Below are 27,258 nucleotides of genomic sequence, written 5' to 3' on the forward strand. Positions count from 1 at the left end.
TTGTCAAATTGGCGTCTCCAATAAATGTGTGTTCATTTCTTATGAATCCCTTTCTATTACATATTTTCGTTGCAAAACACAGGGGATACACCTAAAATATACCGATGAACTCTACAACTATTACTACCTTTTCTTTCTCTACAATTTAAATAAAAATAAAAGTAAATTGGATTATTGGAATCCACTAGCTCTTCGTCATTTTATCACTACCAGTTTCAACGGGTTTCAACTACCTCGGCCTCCATGGTGTCAGGGTTCTTCATCCGTCCCGGGTGGCTATCAGTAGCTGGGGCAGTCCATTTACCAGAGAGTGCCAAGCTCATCATCTCGTATATCTTACCACCCAGCTGAGCTGGATTCTCAGGCTGCATTGAAAATTAAGATAACAAAGAGCTAGAACAATCAGATACATCATCCATGTTCCTATGAAAAGCAAAAGACTTGGTTATATGACCCACCAAGTGAGAGGAAGCTCTACCAAGTACCAAGCCACGTGGGTTCATAAATGATTGATATTAATGAGCATATTACCAAGGATCTATGAGCAACCCAATAAACAAAACCTAGATAAACACATACTTCAAAAAAAATTAAAAAAAATAAAAGATGCACTTATTTATCGGGACAGGGCCAACAGTGGTTGGATTGTGAGTACTGCAAATCTGACCCATGTGCTGCAATAATCAACCCACACGCGGTCATCCACTAAAGGATGACTACCCTAGCCTTAAGTAGCAAACCTGGAAACAGAACAGAATACTCACAGTGAAACCACTAGAAATGAGGGCTGTGTCATACAAAAGATCAATAGCTCTCAGTGCATCTTCATCATCTGGTCTACTCTTGTATGCAACCTGCATTACATAGAAAATCATTTAACATTTAGAGTGGTACACTGACATCATCAAATAAGGAAAAGAGTTGACTTTGTTATATTTCACCATACATTCAAGTCTTTGATGATTTGGTGATCTGGATTGATCTCGAACACCCTCCTGCTTCTCATGAACTCCAGGCTAGATGGGTCTCCCACTGCCTGTGCCTTCATCAACCTGTAAAGATTTTAAATTAGATTTAAGGGGTGAGCTAACATGCCATGACATGAGTTCCCATTACCAGATTTATGATCTGAAAAAGAAGGCTTTCACCTCTCCATGTTTGCAGACCAGCCAAATTTCCCAGAAACGAGAACACACGGTGATGTGCTCAGGCGGTTAGATATCTGAACACTAGAAACTTTGTCACCCAAGTGCTTCTTGATCCATTCACAAGTTCGACCAAATTCCTGCTTCATCTCCTTCTCCTTCTCATTCTTATCACCTGTCACAACAGCTTAGGTAGATCAGATATCTAGATTTAACCAACTAGATCATTTTGTTTTTATTTACAAGTTCTGGCTAATCAGCATGATCTAATGACAGCAAATGGCATCTCCCTGCCTTTGATTTTGAAGAGGCATTTATTTCCTTCTTGTGTGCTCGTGTGTATTCTCTTTTTATTTCTTCTTTTTTTCCTTTTTTTTTGGGTTTTTCTTTTTCTTTTTCTTTTTTTCTTTTGGGGGTGGGGTGTTCAATATACTAACCTAAATCCAGGTCCTCCTTGCTGATGTCAACAAAGTTCTTTTCCTTGTAGGATTTCAAGTTTTGGATGGCAACCTCGTCAATGGGATCAATTAAGAAGAGAACCTAGAGCAACAATACCCAAGAACGTAAATAAAAGAAAACGGTAGAAAGACTGCATAAAAAATCAGCTCAAAAGTATTGTCCAGACAAAGATAAGCATATACTTCAAAATCTTTCTCAGAAAGCCCTTCTAGGAAAGGAGTGTTCCTTGCACTTGTCAGACTCTCTGTTGCAATGTAGTAGATATCTTTCTGCTCAGGCTTCATGTTCTCAACATACTCATCTAAACTGATCATCTCTTCATCACTCTGAGAAGAGAAGAATCGAAGCAAAGGTGCAATACGCTTGTGGTTTTCACGATCTTCAATGCATCCCAATTTCAGGTTCTTGCCAAAATTCTCCCAGAACTTCTCATAGTCCTAGAGTAAAAGAATATACAAGTAAATCAATAGGCACAGGGCACAAGCTATAAAATCGAAAAAAAAATAATAAAAGATACAGATACCTCTCTATTCTCACTCATAGATATGCCCAAGATCATATCAAAAGCCTTTCGAACCAATCGCTTCCTCATGATCCGTACCTACCAAGATGAAAAGCAAGACACCAAGGTCAATTTCGTGATTTACTTTGTTAGGCATATAATAAGCAAAAACTTTCTTAAGAGGTTTCCCCAAAAGGTTATTTGAGGTATGGTGGATGCACTTACAATGCGACTTTCTTGAAGAATTTCTCGCGAGACATTCAGTGGAAGGTCATTTGAATCCACAACACCTTTCACAAAGCTTAGATATCTAGGAAACTAGTCAATAGAAACTGGTGTGAGATAACTTGAACTAGAAGTTCTCTTTTGCAAGAAGAGAAAGGAGCAGTATGTTCCATTCTAAATGGTGGAATACCAAAAAAGACCTGTTGATTCATCTTACCAGTTCCCCATCAAAGTCATCTGAAATAAACACTCGCTTCACATGGAGCCTTATATTCTTTGTCTTGGGATTAATAATATCATCTCTTCCTGTGGGAGCGATAGCTGGCACATAAAGAATAGATCTGAACTCTACTTCACCCTGCAATTAGCCAATTTGTGAATCTCAAAAAGGAAAAATAACTGTGCAGAAATTCTCTCGTGGGGAAACCAGTTCTTAGTAACTTTTTGCAAAGGAAGAACTCAAGAGATCTCAACTTTTTTTCTCATTCATTCTTGTCTCATTGGAGCAGGTATAAAGTGTTTAACCAATGAGTTATTTAAACACAGAGATATCGACTATCAAGCCAATCTTGCAAAGTCACAGAAAATATTTCAGTAAACAATCCAGGCAAAGGAAATAGTATTTTAATATTTCTGGTCATCTAGAAAGGGTATCCTATATGGTTGTTTTTAAGGAAACCTCTAGGATTTATTCCCAGTTATCTCATGTATTATATTATTATCATTACCTCTGTAGTGAAATGTGAAGATGCCAAAGGATCCAGGTACTCGTTGAAAGTCTTCTTGTAGAACTCACTGTACTCTTCTGTAGTGACTTCCTTAGGGTTGCGTAGCTGCAAATAGAACACAGAAAACATGTGAATTGTTCCCTGATAAACCCGGGACAGTCAACAGAGGAGAATCTATGTTTTTTTTCTTTTTTTGATAAATAGAGGAGAATCTATTTTAAGGCTTACCCATATAGGCTGGGTTTCATTGGTGAGCTCCCAGTCCCAATACCTCTCAACTATGGTCTTCGTTTTCTTCTTTTTCTGTTAGAACATAAGCATCAGAAGGGTTGCCATCAAACTTCAATTTGGTAGCTCAAAAACACAACAGAAAGAAACAGTCAACACAATGGAAGACCATGAATTACCTCATCCTTGCCATCTTCTCCATCTTTTTTAGTTTCAGCTGGATCCTCATCAACTTCAACCTGTTAGAGATTTCCCAGCATCAGGAGCACAGAATTAATGTTTTCACATCCAACAGAGAATAACTCATTTACATTGGAGAGTTCTGAAACCAAGAGAAGCAGAAGCAACAAATCCATACAATGGTTGGGCCATTGAACTGGCAAATTATGCCACTTTAGGTTCAGAATTAACCTTACAAGAACTAGGTAGAATTAACATCGAGAGTCTTTGTCATCCTGGCCCAACATGTCTTTACATTTAAGGTAAAATAACTTATAGTCTGGTTTAAGTATGACACTCATAAAGCACCATAACTTCATCCTTGTACATATAATAATACTAATGTCAAAAAAACTTCATCCACCAATCTTAAGTCCAAGAAATAAGAATATTTTATCAAAATAAAGTGAAGAAACCACACTGACATGAACCCAACCCAAAAAAAGAGTGGGGTTGGGTTGGGGTTGTTGAACTCAACCTAACCTAACCTGGCCCAACTTGCACCCCAAGGTACTATTGGAGTTTGAAAGAGCTTGAGAAAGAGTTTGGGGAATGGATAGAGATTGTGTAGATGGGGGGCAGGAGGAGTAGTGTTATGAAGAAGAAAACAGGGATTTTTAACCCCTTAACATGGCTTGCGGAGGGCCTGAGGCCCATAGGTTGACCCAGATCAACAAATGGCTGAACTTGGTCCAACTCACTCTCATGCAAGCAAACTGTGGGTCAATCAGTTGCAATAGGAGCTACTTAATCCTTCACATGGCAGAGCTCAGAATGATGACAAAATCAGTGATGCATAAGAATATAAGTATTTTCTATTTTGTGGTGCACCAATACAGGGCTATGTACACAGACCTCTTTAGTAAATCCCTTTTCTTGCCAGGTGTATATAGGAAACGAGACAAACTGTGAATAGTTCTTCACAAGCTTCTGAATTCTTTCTGGATGTGCAAAGCCTTTGTCATCACGCTGTAAACAGGCAGAGAAAACAACTGCTAGCAATCAGGACAAGGGGTCTGGAATAGTTTCACTGAGCACATGGAAGCAAATAATTGTGCTTAATGACCTTCATATATAGTGTAAGGCGTGTCCCTCTTGGAATGAGTTTCTTTGGGTCTGTCTCCTCTCGAATTGTATAAGAACTAGCATTGGCTTCTCCTTCCCATACATATTGCTTATCAGATTTTGGGCTCTTTGTTGAAACAACAACCTGTGAATATCAAGAGTATCATTAGAAACCAACAAAAAGGAGAGAGAATGAAGAGATAATTTCAAGACTAGTTGATGACATACTCGATCAGAAACTAGGAATGCTGAGTAAAATCCAACACCAAATTGACCTATTAAATTGTTGGCAGCACCAGCACCCTTACTATCCTGTATCCATTCAGATTATCTAAGTCCACTGCATGGCCTTAAAATGACAAAACTAGTTTGTCCATAAAGCACACCTTCACTGCCTTCAAGAACTTTGCAGTTCCACTTTGTGCAATGGTTCCAAGACAGTCAACAAGCTCTTGCTGGGTCATACCAATACCCGTGTCACTGCACAAACAACAAAACAAACTCATTATATAGTTTTTCCATGATATATGCCAGATCCAAGTCTGGCAGTTCTCCCTGAAACCAGCCATATCTTGTGATTCATGACACTTACGTAATAGTTATAGTCCCATTGTCTTTGTCTGTCTGGACACGGATATCAAGATCTACTGCATCTTTCAAAAGCTCAGGATCTGTAACACTTAGAAAACGCAGCTTGTCCAAGGCATCACTTGCATTGCTATTGCCAATGTATTATATGTCAATTATGAAAGCCAATAAGCCATTAATATCAATAATAAAATAGGAATCTCTTTACTGATAGAAGAGAAAAAAGGAAAAAGGTAAATAGGAGAAAGCCTCTCAGCATTGGTACCACCAATTGGTAGAGATCATTCTATAGGAAGGCACTACTTACTCTGGATTCATCAATACCAGACAACCCCACACGGCCACACCAAGAGTTAATTCAGACTATAAACTGGTTATTATGGAAATAATTGGGAGAGCACAGAACCATTTTCAATTGGTTGCTCCCAGGCCCTCCAAAAGATTCCTCCAATGTGGATTATGGGGCATCCGTGGAAGCTAAGATTTTTTTTATATAAATCACAAGCATTTTTCTAATGATAGAAGCCAAGAGATATTATGAAAGCAATGCCTTTTGAACAAATGAAGTGAAAATCGATTCAGTACGTGGATACCTAATGAGCTCCCGAAAAAAGACCTCTTTGTTGCTATACAAACTGTTAACAATGAGGTCCATGAGACGACTAACCTGCATCCAAATGAGAAATATACCAAAAAAATAATGACATAAACCTTGCTTAACAACAAAAACGATAACCAAACTAAACCTTCAGTCCAGGCTGAATACCTCTGCTTGGTACTCATATTTCTGAACTGGAGGATCAGAGGCAACAGATGCCGCTGCTGTCGATTCATATTGCTTCCCCAAAAACAGGCCACTGCTTAGGTTGAACAGGGCGGGATGATTAATGTTCTGTCTTCCTGAGATCATCACTGAATAGTATCTGCTTAATGATTGGGAGAGCCTAGAATCACCATCTTGAGACTAAAGAAGAGGTGGATGGATAGCACATACGAAATATCAGTTTACATCCAGAAATAATTCAAGGTAGCATAACAAACAAATCCCAGACCAGAATTTGCAAAATGCACCCCATCTATCATCAAATTCAGTCACAAGAAAATACAAAACGTTTCTCATGGATTGGAGATAAATTTCAAAGAAAGAAACACATTGTACAATGGTGTTGCATTACAGGGCTAGTGTATTACCAACAACAAAGACATGTTTGAAGTCAATTGGTCATTATTAGTCTGGGCATTATATGATTAATTAATTATGAGGCATATTGAAGTACATCATTTTAATGGGCTTGGTTTTGTAAGTGAATTACATTGTGCATCACTGAATTCACTTGGAGACGGGCAAAAGACTATAAAATATGACACCAGAATTTGAGAAATGACAAATTTAATAAAAGAAATACAGAAACTTCATGTACAAGAGATGGTTTCCATGACATATTTCCATTTCCACTTCCATGGGTAGTGACACGAAATTTACTGGAATCAACAGATTCCCCAGTGAACACTAATAACCAAACTGGACGACCAGACTGGCTAAACCATGACCGAGGCCAATATCTGGTTCGGACATACCCTAGAAACCAGAATAGGTAAAAAACGCCCAAAACCAGCTGATCATGCAGTTTAAATAGAAAACCGGTGAACTGGTCCCGGATTCCTAAAACCGCCTAGATCTCAAATGTGTAGAATTTTCAAATTGCAAATGGCAAGATTCAAACACATGACTTTTTTCCTTTGATATTGTCTTGTTAACATTAATCCACTTCATTATTTGTGTTGATTTATGAATCTCTAATTTACATATTGCATTAATGAACATGTATTTCAAAGAAAATGTGAATTGGGGGTTTGAACCCTGGTCAATTACTTTAAAAATTAAAGAACTAGCCATACTTATATAATATATTATTTATACTATTTAATTATTTATGTGTCCTATGGTATATATATGTATGTCACATTATTATGGTTCGACTCTAGTTGGGCCATGGTTGAACCTCTAACCCGTAAACCTCTTCCCTTTCCAACTATGTCTGGCCCGATTCTCTGAACATTGACTATAACATAAGTTCATGGCAATATTGTAGATATGTGGAGTAACAATGTTATTGCCCTCCTAACTTACATGATTACCACTTTGAGCTAGTTCAGTGTTCATTTCAAACATGAAATTAAATATTACTATATTAGTTTATGTAATAGATTATTTGGTTGATCTATTAGAACCATTTGCATTTTCTATGAGTTTAAATTTTGTTTTAACTCATTCTATCATGAAGTTTTGAATCTTGAAGTTTACAAGACAACTTCAAAATGTATTCTTTTGTCTATAACTTTAGTTTCTTAGCTTTGTTTAATGATTTAAAAAGGTGTGCCTACGCTTCTTTTATCATTTCATAAAATATCATTCTTTATTTTTGCTTATTTTACAATGTTTCCACAATGTCTATAATTTTTACCAGTATTTTAAAAGCGCTAGGGACAATTTGTGCCTGAGGCACAAGGTGCAAGGCCGTGCACCTTTTTGAAGCAAGGCGCAAAAAAATAAATAAATAAATAAAACCTAAAAAAAAAAAAAAAAGTCAGAAAATTCAAAAAATGCCAAAACTTTAAAAAAAATGCAAAAAATTCAATAAATATTAAACACAATATTAATAAAAATATAAACTTAAATTTTAAAATAAATGTTTTAAAAAACTTATTATCTAAAATTAAAATACATAAACATAACATGTAAGGCGTATTCAAATGAAAATTTAAAAATAAAAGAAAACATATAAAGCATTTTGAGAGTGATATTTCCTAACCCTAGACCCCCTAGTTCCTTTGGCTTACATATTTGTTCCCACTTAACCAAGTGATCATTCTTTTCATCTCCCAATTCCCACATGAAATCCCTCATGTATTTCTCTATCTGTCTTGCAACCTGATGGGAACCAAGGCCCCAACCCAACCCAGAGGCCCAGGCCTCCACTCACTCGGACTTACCTAAGGAAGAACACACGCAAGCCGTTTCAGCACCTAACTACAACAAGCAACATGTCAGTTGGTCCCTCTGCATGAGTTCGTTAGAGCACACTGAATTTTGTCACACAAATATTGGTTCGCCAACTAGGTATGACAGTTCTCTACACTTCTCCATTTGCTGTTAGAGTGGCGGATGGTAACCACATTGAATGTGAAAGTATTTGTAAAAACGAAAAGCTGGTAATCCAAGACCACACTTTCATCGTGGACCTGCATCCATTGGATTTCAGCAGGGCAAATGTAGTGTTGGGTGTACAATGGCTGAGCCAACTAAGCTCGGTCCTTTGTGACTGGGGACATATGACCATGGACTTCTATTGTGAAGGGCTCCGCTGCCATCTGCAAGGTCAGGAGATACCCGGCCCACTAGTGGAAGGTCTACACTCCATGATAAAAAGGGGGGGTTTGGAAAGGAACACCTGCTGCTGATGCAGATGGGCCCAGTGCCTATTGGGCCTTTACTAAGGCTAGAAAATGAGGTCCAACCATCTGAGAAAGACCATGATAACAAAGGGTCATAGGCCAATTCCCAGAAGTCTTTAGAGACCCAGACCAGCTTCCTCCAAATCAGTTCCAAGACCACCGCATACCCCTAACTCCAGGGGCAGCCCCTACCAATGTGCGGCCCTACAGATACCCGCACTTCCAAAAGACTGAGATTGAGAGGCTCGTGAAGGAGCTCCTGCACAAGGGATGGATACAGCCTTGTACAAGCCCGTTCTCGTCCCCAGCACTCCTTGTTAAAAGAAAGACGAGTCCTGGCGTTTTTGTGTATACTATCGGGCCCTGAACCATATCACAGTCAAGGATAAGTTTCCGATTCCAGTTATGGATGAGCTATTAGATGAGCTGGGGTAAGCCAAGTATTTCTCCAAAATGGACCTCCGATCCGGCTATCACCAAGTCCGGGTCCACTCTGAAGATATATACAAAACAGCCTTCAGAACCCATGATGGACACTATGAGTTCCTAGTTATGCCGTTTGGGTTGTCCAACGCCGCTTCTACCTTTCAGGCCATCAAGAATGATGTCTTAAGGCCCTACCTCCGGCGTTTTATTTTGGTCTTCTTTGATGACATTCTGGTATACAGCAAGGATTGGGATTCACACCTCCAACACTTGGAACAAACATTGAGCTTGCTGAAACAGCACCAACTGTTTGCCAAACTTCCAAAGTGTGTTTTTGGGCAGACTGAAGTCCATTATTTGGGCCATGTGGTTGCAGCTGGACGGGTCATGGCTGACCCAGAAAAAATAATTTGTATATAGGACTGGCCCACGCCCAAGACAGTTAAAGCCTTGCGCAGGTTTTTGGACCTTACCGGCTACTATCAGAGGTCCATATGTAATTATGGGTCACTAGCAGTCCCACTAACTGGGCTTCTCAAAAAAGACTGCTTCGTTTGGACGGAGCAGGCCCAGAAGGCTTTTGATTCCCTCAAGCTGGCCATGACCCCACCACTCCTAACCTTACCAAATTTCGAAGAGACCTTTGTAGTTGAATGTGATGCATCAGGTGTGGGGACTGGAGCGGTGCTCATGCAAAATGGAAGGCCCATATCTTATTTCAGCAAGGCCCTCTCAACAGGAGCCCAAAACCAGTCAACATATACAAAGGAGCTTATGGCAATAGTGTTGGCAATCCATAAATGGCAACCATACTTGTTAGGTCAAAGGTTCATAATCCGAACTGATCAGAGAAGCTTAAAGTTTATATTGGACCAAAAAGCTCTCACCCCATATCAGAAAAAGTGGGTAATGAAGTTAATGGGCTTTGATTTTTTTATCAAATACAAGCTCGGAGTCACCAACCGAGCTGCAAATGCATTGTCACGGAAAGCTGAGTTGTCGCTGTTAGTACACTCTCAGCCCCATTACCCTCTACTTGAAGCTTTGCGAGAGGAGGCCAGAAATTACCCCAACCTTGAAAAGGTGCGGCAAAGCTATTTGCAAGACCCCACCTCTACACTGGGGTACACCATAAAGGGACCAGACTTGTTTTTTAAAGGGAGATTTATTCTTTCTCCTACTTCAGCGCATCAGAAGGCCTTGTTAGAGCTCTATCATGATTCAGTATTGGGAGGGCATTCAGGTATTTTTCGGACTTATAAGAGGCTCTCATCACATTTTTATTGGCTCAACATGAAGAAGACAGTAGAGCAGCACATAGCACAGTGTACAGTATGCAAACAACAAAAGTACTCGGCCCAATCCCCTCCTGGGCTCCTGCAACCCCTCCCAATTCCATCACAGATTTGGGAAGATATATCCCTGGACTTCATCATTGGCCTTCCACCCTCTGGGGGCAAGACGGTGATTATGGTGGTGGTCGACAGGCTCCCTAAGTATGGATACTTCATTGCCCTATCACATCCCTACACCGCAACTTCAGTAGCTGAAACCTTCATCAAAGAAGGGATAAGACTCCACGGTACCCCCAAATCGATCGTCTCAGATCAGGATCCAGCTTTCCTCAGTCAGTTCTGGAAGGAATATTTCCATTTACAGGGGGCAATGCTTCATCGATCTACTAGCTATCACCCTCAGTCTGACGGACAAACTTAAGTGTCGAATAGATTCTTGGAAACTTACCTACGTTGTTTTGTGGGTTCTAGGCCCAAACATTGGACAAAGTGGCTCCCATGGGCCCAATACTGGTACAACACCACATTCCAGGCGGCAGCAGGCATGACACCATTCAAAGCAGTGTATGGAAGGGAACCACCACACATCCTTCCGTATGAAATGGGTTCAACCGTAGTAGCAGAAGTCGAAGCCCAGTTGTTGGCACAAGACGAGGTGCTCAGCCTCCTAAAGGAGAACTTATACAAGGCTAACAACTCGTGAAGAAGCAATATGACAAAAAACATAGGGCCGTCGACTTTCAGGTGGGAGACTACGTCTACCTCAAGCTACAACCCTATCGGCAGTCCTCAGTAGCAAAAAGGGCCTGGCATAAGCTCTCTCCTCGCTACTTTGGGCCGTTCAAGATAATTGAGAAGATAGGCAATGTTGCCTACTGACTGGACCTGACCAAGACAGCTCGTCTCCACCCAGTTTTTCACATCTCCTTACTTAAGAAGTCCGTGGGAGATCCAACCAAAGTTAGCAACAACCTCCCAACATTTGCGGAAGATGGAAACATTACCCTCATACCGGCCAAGATATTGGATTACCGTTGGGTCCACCACAGGAAGAACATAGTGCAAGAAGCCTTAGTAACCTGGACTGGACTTCCCCCCCCCCCCCCAATGACTCCACGTGGGAACCGTATTGGCAGCTGAAAAATCAATTCCCAGATTTGAACCTTAAGGACAAGGCCCATCTTGAAGGAGGGAGAACTGTGGGAACCAAGGCCCAGACCCAACCCAGAGGCCCAAGCCTCCACTCACTCGCACGTACCTGAGGAAGAATACACGCAAGCCATTTCAGCACCTAACTGCAACAAGCAACACATCAGCTAGTCCCTCTGCATGAGTTCGTTAGAGCACGGAGTTTGTTAAGATATTTTGTAACCCAAAACTATTATAAATATGGGTTGGCCGAATGAATGAACAGGCAAATGAATCCTCTCTCTCTCTCTCTCTCTCTCTCTCTCTCTCTCTCTCTTCATTTCTGCATAGGAGGAAGGGTCTCCCTCGAAGAGACTCCTGAGGTGAGCAGCAACTCATCACAACCCTTGTTAGCACACAGAAAGTAGATAGGAAATAGATGGGTAGGTTTGTTAGGGTGGCTCTAATCAGGGTTATTCTTCCTCCTGGAGAGATATAGTTTATTTTCCATAGAGCTAGTTTTTTAGCAAACCTCTCTAAAACCAGCTTCCAAAAACCATCAGTTCTCGGGTTTCCCCACAAAGGTAATCCTAAGTAGATTGCAGGCAGCCCCTCTGCAAAACTTGAAAGTTCCCCCTCTTCCCAGTTAATCCCGACAATTCCACTTTTACTCCAATTTATCCTCAGCCTTGGCAAGCCCACAAATTTCACAGATTTATTGACCATAATGGTTACATATATAGAATGTGAAGTTTGTTAGAGTGAATCATAACAGAAAGGTAGAAGGTGATTATTGCAACAATCATGGCAACGATTGGCCTTCAATGGCCTAACAGTCCACTGTGAGATTCCCGTGTCATCCTGGCATAGCGGTGTGTTAGGCAGTGCCATGTGCGCAAGAGCTTTCATAAACTCTAACATGTTATGAGCTTCACTGGACCAATTGGGTTTGGAAACTCTTTCAAAGATGGGACTATTGTGCTTCTATCATGGACTGAAACTAGTCCACTACTCGACTCTATGAGATGGTCGAACCTTATTGTGGGAGGGGACTGCAATGGAGGAGGGCCCATGGGCGCTCCAAATATGGTTAGAGAAGTTTCATGTTTCTCTTTCAAATGCATGCTTAGATCAGATAATACATTAGCTAGTTACCCTTGCAAGGAGCAACCAGGGACCAACTTCTTTTGGAATACCGGAACCAGGTATTTATGTAATTCATTGTAATTAAAGTGTGATCTAAATAGTGTTAGCAGCTGAGATCGGTTTGTACTGTCTTCTCTTTATCCTATCCGGAGATTGAAAAGCTTTTCTTTCATTTCATTAATAAAATTCACGGTCAATGATCAAAAAGAATCGATATCCAACATTATACTTGAGTTTGGGATATATCAAACAGGAAAGAATATCAATTAGGGTTCATGGCTTACCACCGAGTTGGTGAATGAAGTCGACGAGGAACTTAGAACAGCAGCTACACTTCGGTGTCGTGCGCCGCCGTTGCGCAGAATAGCAGCGACGGAGCGCCTCGGTAGCCTGTGCATTTTAGCTCCCTCGTGACGACAAACCCGTAGAAGAAGAAATTGTTTATCACCAGCTGCACTGCCGAATTAGGGTTTTAGTAGGGCTCTAGAATGGATGTAGAAGTTTCTGGACGTGGACACTTTTCCGGTTTTCCGCCCTCTAAGTTTGGAATGCTGAAACGGACCGAACCGAAATTTCCGATTAACCGAATCGGTCGGTTGGGTTTCGATTCGGTATTTTAAAAAACCGAAGGTTGGTACCGATATAGAAATAGGTGGTTAATCAAATTGATCGATATAGATATATTTCTATATTACATGTATACTTCTATATATTATATATAGATTTTATATTTATATATATTATATTATAAATATATAATATAATATTTTATATATTTTTCTATTTTTTATTATATATTTTTATATCTTTATAATATATACAATAAATACAAAAAAAAAAATCAATGGACCAAACCAATGGTTAATCGAACCAATTAATTGATCGGCTTCGATTGGGTTTCGGTTATTAGTTTTCAAAAAATTGGTCATACTGGTTCAGTTTCAAAAATAGGACCATGATTCAGTTCATGAGCAGCCTTACTCAATGCACAAATTGGATGTGTTGTGGGGCATGCTGATTGGGGCGCAAATGTGATCACAATTGGTAGAGAGATCACATCTATTGGGTTTTAATCTCATAAGAGATTAAATCCAATGGTTTTGATTGGTCAATTACATGAGAAATTGCACCTGCACACTTGTTTGAAAAATTAGTTTTTCTCTTACAAAACTTAGTTTTAAACTTCTCCCACATTGGAAAATTATAAGCTTTGTTTTAAATATTTTAATAGGAGCTGATTTACACTCCTTAGATATAATAGAGGAGAGTGGATATTTGATATCGTGCAACACGCGTGCATGCGTGTGCGGCGCAATGAGGTGCATTTTGCTCGCACCTGCGTGGCTCGCGAACAATTCAAACTTAACAGCCATTAACTGTTAATTACCTTTTGAAATTGTGATTATTCACGGTGCCTTCTCTGAACCAGCACCTACCTTTTTCTTCATACGTCTTCATAAACTATTGAAGGAACATGAATCAAACTTCAAAAAATACATTTTCAAAATCCACACTCTCTCTTTCTCTCTCTCTCTCACACACACACAGTCCGATCTGTTACATTCTCACTAAAGGTTTCTTCGGAGATTCTTCAACTTTGTTGGTTGCTGATTCTCGCACAAGGCTCTGTAGTATCCTAGGAACGGATTTGCCTGTAACCCAACAGCAAACTTAGTGAAACGGAATAAGGGCAAATAACGTTCTAAAGACAGTATCTTCAGACGTGCCTCAAAGCTTCTCCTCCAAAGTTACAGTGACCCCATTTCCCAACAACATCTGCACCCCACACACAAGTTTGGCTTCAGTTCAGGCATGCTGTATACGTGGACCATTCGTGTAGCATGAGGGTGTGCCACGTGTCTTTTAATCCGTGCATTGGCTTAATGTGTGTGAAATGAATTAGCAGAGTCTATCCTTTATGTCGTTAGCTTCTCATTCATTCCTTCCCACTTCCCGCTCGAGATTCAACGGACTCTGCCCTTACTAGGCACTCCCACTCTTTCCCTCTCCAACCAACAGCGACCAACAGTCATCACCGGTGACTGTTAACACAGGCAACCTAAAAAAAAAAACTCAAGTATTTTTGGACTCTGCCATGATAGAAGCTGAACTGTTATCACCAATGGCTGATAGAAGCCGAACTCCTCTTAACGGTAATTAGAGTTCAGATTCGCTTACCCTTGCCGAACAAGCAAGAATAGCAAGTGTTGGAAAATGAGATCATTGTAACTTTGGAGGAGAAGCTCTGAAGCGCGTCTGAAAACACTGTCTTTAGAACGTTATTTGCCCCCACTCAGTTTCACTGAGTTTGTTGTTGGGTTACAGGCAAATCCGTTCCTAGGATACAATAGAGCCTTGGACGAGAATCTGCAACCAGCAAAATTGAAGAATCTCCGGAGAAATCTTCTATAAAACTGTAACAGACCAGACTGAGAGAGAGAGAGAGACAGAGAGAAAGTGGATTTCGAAATTGTGTGTTTTGAAGTCCGATTCATGCTCCATATTGAAGGTTGAATCCGACTCCCCAAGCGGTAGAGTGAGAAACATGAGACAACGATGATGACATCTCCACTTCTTGTTTCCAATGGCCATCTCTTCTCTCATCAGACTCCTTTGTCCATAGAATCCGCAAGGGTAGGCGAATCTGAATGATTACCGTTGACAGGAGTTCGACTTCTATCAATCTCCGGTGATAACAGTCCGACTTCTATTAGGGTAGAGTCCAAAATACCTGAGGGGGTCGCCGGTTATGGCTATTAATCACCGCCGGTCCAACCGGGAGAGAGTGAGAGTGACTGGTGACAGTAGAGTCCGGTGAGTCTCGAGAAGGAAGTGGAAAATGTGGAATGGAACTAATGAGAAGCTAACAAAATGAAGGATAGTCATTTTGCACGCATTAAACCAATGCACGAATTAAAAGACGCGTGGCGCGTTCTCATGGTGTGTGAACGGTGCGTATATTTGCGTGCCTGGACTGAAACCGAAGTCCCCACACACGTGTCCTGCATGCATATCTAAACATGCATTGAGAACATCTCCTGTACTTATCACTCGGAGATGTTCCCAATGCACACAGTTCGGATGTGCTGTCGGGGACACTTAGTGGGGCGCAGATGTCTCGATGAATCTATGCCCCACACTGCGCACTTCACATGCATATCTAAAAGTGCATTGAGAACATCTCCGTTGCTTGTCATTGGGAGATGTTCCCATTACGTGGTTTGGATGTGTTGTGGGGTGTGCTCAGTGGGCGCAGATGTTCTCACATTCGACTATAAGTTACTTGGCATTCCTAATCTATACTGGGACTAGGCAATCATTACTTTAGAGTCCGTTTGGTTGGTGATTGGAATCGGAATCAGAATCCCTTAAAATCAGAATCGGAATAGTCTATTCCCCCTACTTGTTTGGTTCAAACAGGAACCAGAATCGGATTCCAATTGATACTGTTTGGTTCATCAAGAGACTGGAATCGGAATCGGCCATGATTTTCAGTTTTGCCCCTAATAAAAATAAAAAGCAGAAAATGCATGAAAATATCAAAAAATTGCAGAAATTTTGCAAGAAATATAGAAATTATAATAATTTTGTAGCAAATTCAAAAATTTTGCTTGTAGCTATCCACCGCTTCTTAAGCGTCTCCTCCGTCTCATTGTTAATCCACCCACACTCGCTCATGAACAGACTGACTAGGGTTTTTGGAGGGTAATTAGCAATAAAATCCTTCCGCACGTTATCACCCTCCAAATCCCTAACAACCTCCAAAAGGCAGTTGTTGCACTTGAAACCTCCCCCGAAGCTGATCATCATCATCACCCTATCACCTCTTCTTGGCCTCCTTGCTGGCTTCAAGTCGTACTCCATCAGCCCCAAACTCTTTGCCACCCCATCGATAACCGCCTTTCCGCCGGTGTGAAGGAAAAAATGGTCGATCCCAGTCTTGAAATTCACTCCTACTTTGACACCGCCGCTTTTGCCAGCAGATGCACTGTCCTTCTTGGGCTGAGGAAGGAGGCGTGTTACTATAACATATCGAAGCAGCTCCCTTAGTGGTAGCACCTTGGGTGCTAATACTCTGAGGTTCTCAACGAAGGCATGAGTGGCAGATTTTGGGAGGTTCTTGCCAAGGGGTGACCCTGGTCTACCCACGACACCTTCCTTCTGAATTGCACAGGGGAGGGGGTTGGGAATGGACATTTCCCCATATGGGGGAATGAATTCCACCTACACCAAACATCCAAAAACGGAATTACCCATTCATCATGATTTTTCAACATCTCTCTACTCATTATAACTTTTCAAAACGTCCAAGGAACCCAATGTTAAAGAGACTAATAGGCATTCGCAGATTACCATTTTATCCTTTTTTTATATTCAACACATTTTTCAATATTCCAAAAATGCCTTGTTATTATTCAACCCAACTCATTTTTCAACTTCCTTGGAATACTTTCAAGGAGCACAATATGAAAGCAAAATGTCTCTCAGCGAATAGAAATCTTATATATATAAGGTAGTTAGGTGTTTAAGGGCATTTTAATCATAAAAATATGTTTAAGACTGATAAGCCATTCAGGGATAATTTGGTCATGAGAATTGCACTTATGCTGATATGGACAACTTTTGTCAATGAATACTAATAGTGCTCTAATGGATGGTGAGTTTTTAAAAACAAAAACTCACTAACATGGGGTTCTTCGAACGTTTTGAAAAGTTATGGTGAGTTTAAGAGAAGTGTTGAAAAGTCACAATGAGTTTTAGACAATTTCCTTTTAAATTATAAAAATACTTATTTTTTATTAAATTACTAAGTCGTTATTAATACGCCTTAGGTTAAGATTCACGCCTTGAGTCTTAAGGCTTAAGCCTCATTCTAACAAAAGCTTTAAGCCTCACATCAAAGCTTCGAGGTTTAAGCCTTGAGGCAAAATCTATGCACCTTGCCTCATTTTTTTTTTTTTTATCAAACTTATTATTATTTAATATGACAAATAAATGATGTTTAAAATGTTTCCAATTTTTTTAATCATACACTTTGCATTTTATCTATTTCTGAATTTTATTATTTAATTGTGACAACATGAATTTTTATTTTAACAATTAATTTTATTTAATATGATGAGTATAGAACAATAGAAATGTTCTCAAATGTTTTTAACAAAATTTTATACTTTTTCATTTTTTGTGTTCTATCTTTTTTTTAATATTTATTATTCAATTATGACATCATGTGTTTCTTTGAAAATTTGAACCATTGACAGACCCATCATCTAAATAAGAAAATAGCTTTGCTTTCGAATCAGCTTTAAACTATATATTTCATCTACACTATATAAATATTTTTTACTTATCACACTTATTTTTTTTTACATAATTAATTTATTATTTTGATTACTTGTACTTTTTAATTTTTTAAAGATTTATTATTTAACTATCATGTCATCGATTAATCTATTTGACACAAATACTAACCACCACCCAAAAAATAAAATAGTTTGCTTTCATTAAACTTTGTATTACATTTCCACAATTGATAAAATTATTTCTTATGTATAATACTTATTTTTGTTCAATATAATGACAGTATTATATTAGAGATGTATCCAATATTTTATTTTTTATAAATATATAACATTAGATATGTACCCAATTTTTTTTTCTTTTTTATTTTTGTGATTCTTTGCATTTTCAAATTTTTAAAATTATTTTATTTGGCTATGACATAATTTTGTTTATAGGTTGAGTTTAAATTTGGAATTTCATTTTCAACATTAATAAAAATACTTCTTATGTTTCATACTTATTTTTGTTTAGTATAATGAATATACAATATTAGAGATATGCCCAAATCTTTTTTTTTTTGTATTATATATTTAAAAAAACTTTTGTTTTAGTTTCTTATTATTTAATCATGACATTATTTATTAACTCATTGACCATAAATGGTTGAATTGCTTATCCACCACCAGGAGAAAAGAAAATGGTTTTGTTTTCAAAATATTTATTTTATACTATTAAAATTAATGTTATGGCTTTAATCAATAGAGTTTAATGATGAAAACAAAATATCTTAAATATAGAATTTAATGAGATAATAGTTTTAAATTTTCATTCCATTTCCGTCATCAATAAAAATATTTCTTATTTATCATGCTTATTGTTGTTTAATATGTCAAATATGTGATGCTAAAATGTTGCCATTTTTTTAATTTTTATATATTTTTTACATTTTATCTATTTTTGAATTTTATTATTTAATTTTAGTAGCATGGGTTGGCCCATTTGACCCAAAATGGTTTAAGTTTTTTACCGCCACCAAGATGAAAACACTGTTTTTTTTCTTGGTAGATTTTAAAGTATAAGTTTTTATGTTATTGAAATTATTAATTTATTATGTATTGATTTAATTAATAGAAGTTAATGATGAAAAGAAACAAAAATGTTTTAAATATATGATTCAATGAAGGTGAATGTAAGTTAATTCTTTAAATGTTGGATTTAATAAGAGAGAATTGAATGCATTGAATATATTAACATTACCTCTTTTCAACTCATTTAATATTAATAATCGATCAAACACACACACACACACACACACACACACACACACACACACTAGTGGGGGCCCATGTGATGCAAGGGATGGGGCACCCCTCCTTATCCCTTGCCCCTATAAGTTAAGACACTCTACTCCATCCCTACCCCAACCCAAGTGTCGGGGCAGGTTTAGGGCGAGGCACCCATTCCTCATCGTGGAAGGGGAATCTCCAAAATTTTTCCAACCTTGAGGCAACCACCTAAAAAATATAATTTATGGATATTTTACGAATAAGATTATGGGAATCTAGGGGTATTTTAGGAATTGGATTATGACAATTTGGAGCTATTTTATAAATGAAATTATAGGATCCAATGATTATAAGAATATGAGAAAAACTTACAGATATTTTAAAAAACAATATTAAATCTATAGATATTTTACTAATTTACCATCAGGTTCAGGGAATTATATGAAAATCACATCACTAATTTGGGGCAAAAATATTTTCCATATCCCCATCCTGTCTATGCCCCATCCCCCATTTAAGATTTGAGAAAATTTGCCCCATTTGGGGCAAAGAAGAGTAGGGCCCTAGTTTTATAGGGAAAATTGCCATCCTTACAATTCTAGTAGTGTATAGTAAATTAATTATTTACAATAAAAATAAATTAATGTAAATTATTTACTTTTAAGCCTAAATTATTTAATATTAATCAAAGTAAATGTAATTATAGTAAAATAATTTAATTATGGTAAATTATATTATTTTTAAATAAAAGTAGACCATTTGTTGTTAATTAATGCAAAACCAGGTATGGTCGAAGTCAACCAAGTGGTTTAGATCGGTGTGGATAGACAATAATTTTCCTAAATTATTGAATAATTATTTATTGAAATAATAATAATGGTTTGTTATTTAAATAATTATGAAACAATTTTTGATAATTTAATTTTCCTATTTTTTAATAATTATTTAGTTGAATAACAATGGATTATTATTAAAATAGTTTTGTAGAATATTTTTTTCATAGATTATTTTCTTAATTTTTTATTACTTATTTAAAAAATAATTATGGATTATTAGTTAAAGAGTTTCCCTAAATTATTTGATAATTGTTAACTATAATTACTGAATTTATAGAAAGTAGTAAATTATGTTAATTAGTAATATCTTTTATCAATAAACTATTTTGTAGAAATTTAATGGATTTTTTATTACTTTTTGGTAGATTATTAAATTATTTAATATTTGTTAAATAATGGATTATTTATGAAATAATCATTTCATAATTTTGGTAGAATATTTTCCATAAATTTTTAACAATTTTCATAACTAATGGATTACTAAACAATAGATTATTAGTTAAGAATAGATTATTTAACTATAATGGAAGATGACATGAATATATAGGAAATATCAAATTCTCATTATTCCCCTCTCTCTTTCTGAGTCCGAATTCAGTTTTCATTCTCCCTAAGTAAGTCTGATTTAAGCTAAAGTGGGATCCTCAATATTAGTTCTCAGCGGGAACACCAGGCATTGCAGCAACAAATAGGTGAGAAGTTTCAAGTTAGGTGCATGCCATGTCAGCATATCTAACATATCCTCAAGAAAAGATATGCTGATGCATAATCACTTGAAAAAAGGGGTGAGAGAACAGTATCTCCTCAAAAGAAGTTTGTTTTGTATGGTCCTTCGTTGACAAAAAAAAAAAGAAAACCAAGGAATTCACTGATGCTGAATCACCTATTTACCAAAAAGAAAAAACTGAGTTAGGATACGCATCAATATTGATTTTTATTGTAATATCCTCCTTTTGCTAAACCCCCTCCCCTCAAAAAGTAAATAAATAAATAAATAAAACAATAAATGAACACACTTTAAAGAATATACAACTAAGGACAATAAGCTGATAATTCAAGTTACAGTTTTGGCAACTCCAATATCCATGTGGCTTTATGCTTCTCATTTTTCTGAAAAAAAAATAGTAATGCATCAAGTTCTACAATTGAACTGCTTTACATTTTTGGTATATGAACAAAGAAAAAAGGAATCCGAGAGTCTTCAACTGATATGAAAAACAAGACAAGACTGTGTAAACTATCATCACTTAGTTGGAGATGTCAATCCTCCATATTGTCAATTGATCCCCTGTAAGTTCCTTGGTTTGGACCAGCATGCTTAGCTGATTGAGGGTACCAAAGAGCATCCCTTAACTGTAGGACAAAGAACATAATCTTGAATGATCTGAAAGATCAGCATCACCAAAATTAGGAATTACTCCATTTAAGGAGATTCATGAATAATCAACTGCTTTAGTCCTCAACGGAATCCCATGGAGTTGTTTCACGTTGGTCATGGAGAAGCGCAATATCAGGTACCTCCTCTATATCCTTTGAAGGCTGGTAGAAAATAAAATGCAATACAGGATAGTTACCATGGAGAAATGAAGATACAATGAAAACCATTGTAATAATGAATATAACTTGGATGGACATGAACGGAGCCATGATTCAGTTGATTAGCAAATGGCATGGCAACCAAGAGGTAACATGTTCAAGTCCAACCTACTCAGCAAGATACAGAGGAATGGAGCTAACACAAACACAAATAAATAATTACCTGCCATAGTTGCAGCAATTTCCATAATAAAAAATTAATGATCATGACCAAACAAAATATCTTGCCTGCCCAAGCACCACATGTGAGGTACCTGTACAAAAATGTATCAAGTACTGCTAGCAATTAGTAAACATCTGACACTTTCTTTCTTTTTTTTTTTTTTTTTGAAAGGTAAGGTAAGAATTTATTGAAATAAAGAGAAGGGTACCACTCCTCGAAAAAGAAAACTCGTTACAGACTCCAGACAGATTGAGAGTGAAGCATCCGAAATACATTTTGATGCTTAAACTCAGGTCTAACTGAACCAAGATGCAATTTACAAACAGAAATCTGTATCAAGCCATCTATATTTTTTTATCTGTTAAAGAAAATGTGACTATTCCTCTCAGATCAAATGGACACAATAATAGCCGTAGGTATAGTACTCCAGATCAGCTTCCCTTTTCTCTTAAGGCCCATCAATTTCCAGCAGTAGAGCAAGTCCTTGATGGAACTAGGCATGACCCAGCCGACCCCAGCAGCTTTAAGAAAATGAGCCCAAATCTTTGTAGCAAAGTGGCAGTGGAGAAAAAGGTGGTCACTTATCTCTGGTGTTAATCCACACATCCCACAATTCAGATCAGGGATCTACAGCCCTCTCCTATCCAGATTGACTCTTGAAAAACCTTTTTTAAGAGTCAAAACCCACACTAGAAAGTTTGCCTTGGAAGGGCAGATTGGATTCCACACCTGTTTTCTTGGGAAGTCAGCTGCCCCAATCTGACTAAGTTTAGAGGCCATAGACTTAACAGAGAAAAAGCCATCCTTACTCCACTTCTAAATTCACTCATCCTCTAAATTGACTGAGGTGCTTTGTCTTTGTAGAACTTGCATGAACTCCCCACAAATGGTTCCAGCTCCCAGTCGAAAAGATTTCTCCTAAATAGAGGACTCCAGGAGATAGAATTACCACTTAAATCATAGGAATCAGAAACTGAGATATCTTGGTCTGCAGCACACCGATAAAGCAGGGGAAAGGCTTCTGCAAGAGGGGTCTCCATGCACCAAGGGTCTTCCAGAACTTGTCTGTTCCCTTTACCAATTTTGAAATCTAAACCAAAAGATTAATTCCTTTCCAAAGAGAACCCCAGTTCTGTAGAGGGTCCAAAGACATCCAATCACCCCAATCCACCCCAAACTTAGATGCAATTAGTCTCCTCCACCAAGCATTCCTCTCAGTTCCAAACCTCCACAACTATTTACTAAGAAGAGCAGTACTAAAAGTTTTTAATTTCCTTAAACCCAAGCCTCCTTCCTCTAGAGGCAGGCACACCTGGTCCCACTTCACAAGATGAATTTTCTTTTCGTCTTCCCACCCCCTCCAAAGGAAAAACCTCTGAAGTGTCACTCTACCACCAGCCGATAGGTATTTGGCCTTCCAAGAAGCCAACTTCCTTTCCATCCTTTCAATCACAGGTTCCAGATCGACACAGAATTACATTTAGATCCAAGGGGGAGCCCCAGATTCTTTCCTTGGAGATAGCTAACCTGACAAGCCAACACTTCAGCCAAGGATTCCAGGTTATCAACCTGGCCAACTGGGAAGACAACTCTTTTTTCCCAAATTTACTTTCAGCCCAGTCACTACTTCAAACCAGCAAAGAATTCCAAGCATCACTTCCAACTGATTGGCTGCAACGTCAATAAAGCAAAGAGTGTCATCGGCAAACTGAAGCATATGAACCTTTTCCCCTCTCGGGCAAATTTCAAAACCATCCCAAAAACCTTCAGAGGCAGCTAGCTTACTGAATTGAGTGAGCACTTCCATCTGACAAACGAAAAGTAAGGGAGAGAACGGATCCCCCTGTCTAATTCCTCTGGAGCTCGCAAAGAAGCCCGCCACATCCATTAATGAGGGCAGATAATTTTGGAGAGATGACACATACCTTTATCCAGTTCCTCCACTTTTGACCAAAATTCATCCTTGCCAAGACAAAACCCAAACATCTCCAGTTGACATGGTTACAAGCCTTCTCAATATCCAGTTTACATATCAGACCAGGTTTTCCATCCCTCCTTCTAGAGTCAATCAACTCGTTTGCAATCAAGACACTGTCCAACGTTTGTCTGCCAGGGACAAAAGCACACTGATTCTTGGAAATTACACTTGATAGAACTTTCTTAGGAATGAGAGAAATAAAAGTATTTTCTCTGTAGGGATGCTGATCTGTGAAAGTTCTGAAACACATTCAACAGATCTTGCTTTATAAAATCCCAGCATTTCAAGTAGAACATATTAGTCAAACCATCTGGTCCAGGAGACTTCTCTGACTCCAGACTCAGATTGCTTCCTTAATCTCCTCCTCAGTGAAAGGTCTTTCTAAGAAGGAACTCTGCTCATCTGACAGTCTCTTGAAAGGAGTATGCAAAGGAAGAGGTCTAAAAGTCCAAGGCTCTTTATATAAGTTTTTATAGAAGGCTGTAGCAATGGCCTTGATATCTGCATCTGTTTCTCTTATTTTTCCTTCACATTCTAGTTTGCTGATCTCGTTGAATCTAGATCGAACATTTGCCATTTTATGAAAAAAACTTGTGTTCCTATCCCCTACCTTCAGCCATGCGGTTTTGGCCCTCTGCCTCCAACTTATCTCATACTTGTAGGCAATTTTATCATTGGTTGCCTTTGCCATATCTCTCTTCAGCCTCATATCTTGAGAAATGGGACCCACCTCTTCTGCTCTATCAATTTCCTCAATTAAGCTTAAACAGGCCTTTTTTCTGCCTCCAGAGACAGCTTGTTTTCCAGCTTCCTTACTTTGACCTTCTCTTTAATTGCCCCCAGTTTTTTTTGCCAATCTATGGGAACTCGACCCAGTCACTTGGCACTCATTCCAGGCCCCTTTTAGCAATGGAATGAAACCCTCTTCTTCATACCAGGCATTTTCAATTTTGAAGGGAATCTTTTTCTTTTCTTGAGGGCCACAGATCAGTTGAATAGGACAGTGGTCTGAAACAGGCCTTGCAAGAGCAACTTGTCTGAAGTCTGCGAAAATGTCACCCCATCCTGACGATACAAGAAATCTGTAGGTCTAACCAGAACAGGAGTCTCCTGATTATTGGTCCAAGTAAACTGAGCACCAACCAAAGTTAAGTCCATCAGATCAAAACTGTTCATGAACTCAGCAAACATATTCATCAATCTTTTTTTTTTTTTGATCAGTAACAGAATCAATTCATTAATGATAAAAGGATAGGTACAAGGCAGGGGAGATAAACTCTCTTAACTCCCCCAAAATTAAAATATAAAGTTTACATGTAAGCCCAGAACAATTGATTTCTTCCCACCCCTTGTTTAGCTAGTACATCTGCAAATGAATTAGCACTCCTCTTTACCCATTGAAGCCTCACTGTCATGTCTCGGATCCACCATTTAAAGAATCTCTTCTTGTTTAGGTAATTCCACATTCTGTTTTCCTCTTTCTGCAACCAATCTATTACCAGTTTCGAGTCTCCCTCAATAATTAACCTCTTAAGTTGAGCTCCTTTGCCTTTTTGACATCTTCTAAAACAGCTAGAATCAGAGAGAGTCTCCTTCCCCAATTGGACCTGAGAACATAGCAATAATCTCACCCTCCTCATTCTTAAAGACCCCTCCAATGCCTGAAGGGCCAGGGTTTCCTTCGCTGCTACCATCAAAGTTTAGCTTTAAGTACCTATGAGTTGGAACATTCCATAATGGACGAAGAACATTCTTCTTGGGAGCTGACCAAACCACTTCTTTCCAATTATTCAGCAAAGTTGTTGTGGATACATCTTCAAATAGCTTCAAAGATTTTACCCATTGCAGCACCCTTGTGGTGATTAGTTCAATTAGTGCCCCTTGAGACCTTTCCTTGTCGTTAAAATTCTGTTATTCCTTTCCTCCCAAACTGTCCAACAGACTGCTGCCCTTGTACTTCTCCATAACACCTTTCCCCTCTTCTTTGTCCAACTGCCAACAGCAGAGACAAAGAGACCTTGAACATCTGGTGGGGGAGTCCATCTTCAACCATACAAAGAGAAAAACCATTCCCAAATAGAAGACACAAAAGAACGGGAAACTAATAAATGATAGTGGGACTCACCATCAACTTTACAAAGAACACACCAATTAGGAGATAAAGACCAAAAAGGCTTCTTCCTTTGAAGGAGATCGCCAGTGTTAATCCATCCCAAATAGGCTTCCCAACAGAAAGCCCCAATTCTAGGAGGAATTGATTTACCCCAAACTTCCTTAACTGGAAATGTTTGCCCAACATTATCAAAATCCAGAGTTAAAACATTGAAAAATGAGGCACAAGAAAAAAGCCCAGAAGGGGAGGGAGTCCAAATACGTAAATCCAACTTTAAAAGGTCCAAGCAAAGCCTTGTAATAAATGCAGAAGAGACAAAAGGCTGTTTAGATCTGAGTCCCTAGTTCCCCTTCTAAAACCCAAATCCCACGTAAGCTCAAGACCCTCAACGGGGAATGGAGGAAGGTAGAAACTGGTTCATTTTTGTAACCAGACAAGGCAAAGAGAGAGGGGAAACAATCTTTTAAAGATAAATCCCCCACCTACATGTGTTCCCAAAATTTTACCAAATTCCAAGAACAAAGATTATATTGGATAAGATGAAGGAATGAAGGACGGCATGGCCATGTATAGATTTCCATGGAGAGGCACTGGTAGCTCGAGCAAATACTCCCGCATCCCAGCCTTCAACCGTCAACCCATGTATACCGACAATCACCTTGGCCCACAACCTCTCATTTTCTATTGGTAACCTCCACAACCATTTCCCTAACAAAGCCACATTTCTTTTCTGAATATTACCAATTCCTAGACCTCCAGAGTTCATACTTTTGGTTACAATTTCCCAATTAACCCTATGATCTTTTCTTTCCTCCCCGGGCTCCAACAAAAAGTCCCTAATTGTTTTTTCTAGGCTCTTGGAAACCCCAAATGGAATTTTGAACACCAATAAGAAGTAAATAGGTAAATTGGCCAAGGTTGATTTGATTAATGTTATCCTCCTACCCAAGGATAGGTAATTCCTCTTCCACGATGCTAATCTCTTTGATACTCTATCCACCACCGGGTTCCAAATGTTTACATTTCTTGGATTGTCTCCCAAGGGGAGTCCCAAGTAACTCATGGGCCAATTTGATATTTCACAACCCAAGATAGTTGCACAGTTTCCCTTTCATCCATATTCACTCCGACCCACAACTCTTTCCAAAATTGATTTTTAGGTTTGACAATTGCTCAAAAAGTTGGAGGAGACTCTCTTAGGGCTTAAATTCTTGCAGCCCTGGAAGGTATCCAAAGAGCAAGAGATTTGAACATTGGATGTTTGGTCCTTGAAGGTGACTCAGAGGTGGTGATTAGGTGGCTAAAGGAAGAAGACAGCGGTTTGTGGAGTTATAACAATGAGAAGAAAAAATTCAAATGGCTGAGTAGGGATATTGTGTTGCATTACAGCTGG

General features: G+C 38.5%; 2 protein-coding genes and 1 pseudogene across 7 annotated transcripts in view; all 3 read right to left on the reverse strand.

Annotated features, from left to right (window-relative positions):
- On the reverse strand, positions 1–13,298 carry LOC148875101 (heat shock protein 90-6, mitochondrial-like). Of its 3 annotated transcripts, none has more exons than XM_088964165.1 (20): positions 12,895–13,298; positions 5,926–6,123; positions 5,753–5,826; positions 5,164–5,289; positions 4,958–5,051; positions 4,800–4,883; positions 4,573–4,716; positions 4,362–4,475; positions 3,467–3,526; positions 3,288–3,362; positions 3,060–3,164; positions 2,549–2,689; positions 2,332–2,424; positions 2,128–2,205; positions 1,787–2,041; positions 1,583–1,685; positions 1,149–1,320; positions 947–1,052; positions 765–854; positions 1–365 (listed from the first exon to the last, which is right to left on the reverse strand). In XM_088964165.1, exons 1-20 carry the CDS (start codon positions 13,006–13,008, stop codon positions 216–218), a joined length of 2,376 nt encoding a protein of 791 aa, XP_088820291.1. In that variant the 5' UTR covers positions 13,009–13,298; the 3' UTR covers positions 1–215. The 3 variants fall into 3 exon arrangements, with proteins under 3 accessions (XP_088820291.1, XP_088820292.1, XP_088820293.1); XM_088964166.1 differs by lacking the exon at positions 1–365 and adding an exon at positions 495–538; XM_088964167.1 differs by lacking the exon at positions 1–365 and adding an exon at positions 495–538 and having other exon boundaries at positions 5,926–6,082; positions 12,895–13,163.
- Positions 13,299–14,167: 869 nt separating this feature from the next.
- Positions 14,168–16,807, reverse strand: LOC148875102 (3-ketoacyl-CoA synthase 12 pseudogene; annotated as a pseudogene).
- A 4,224-nt stretch (positions 16,808–21,031) lies between these two features.
- The window catches only part of SETH2 (UDP-Glycosyltransferase superfamily protein), a 31,704-nt gene continuing 25,477 nt past the window's right edge, over positions 21,032–27,258 (reverse strand). For all 4 annotated transcript variants that reach the window (XM_088964291.1, XM_088964289.1, XM_088964292.1 and 1 more), the window contains 2 exons: positions 21,775–21,865; positions 21,032–21,554 (listed from right to left, as the gene is read on the reverse strand). In XM_088964291.1, coding sequence (XP_088820417.1) covers positions 21,468–21,554; positions 21,775–21,865 — 178 coding nt within the window. In that variant the 3' untranslated portion in view covers positions 21,032–21,467. The remainder of the gene's footprint in view (positions 21,555–21,774; positions 21,866–27,258) is intronic.

This window comes from Nelumbo lutea, chromosome 1, assembly GCF_056320005.1.
Source record: "Nelumbo lutea isolate HS-2025 chromosome 1, American lotus-T2T, whole genome shotgun sequence".
Lineage (NCBI taxonomy): Eukaryota > Viridiplantae > Streptophyta > Magnoliopsida > Proteales > Nelumbonaceae > Nelumbo > Nelumbo lutea.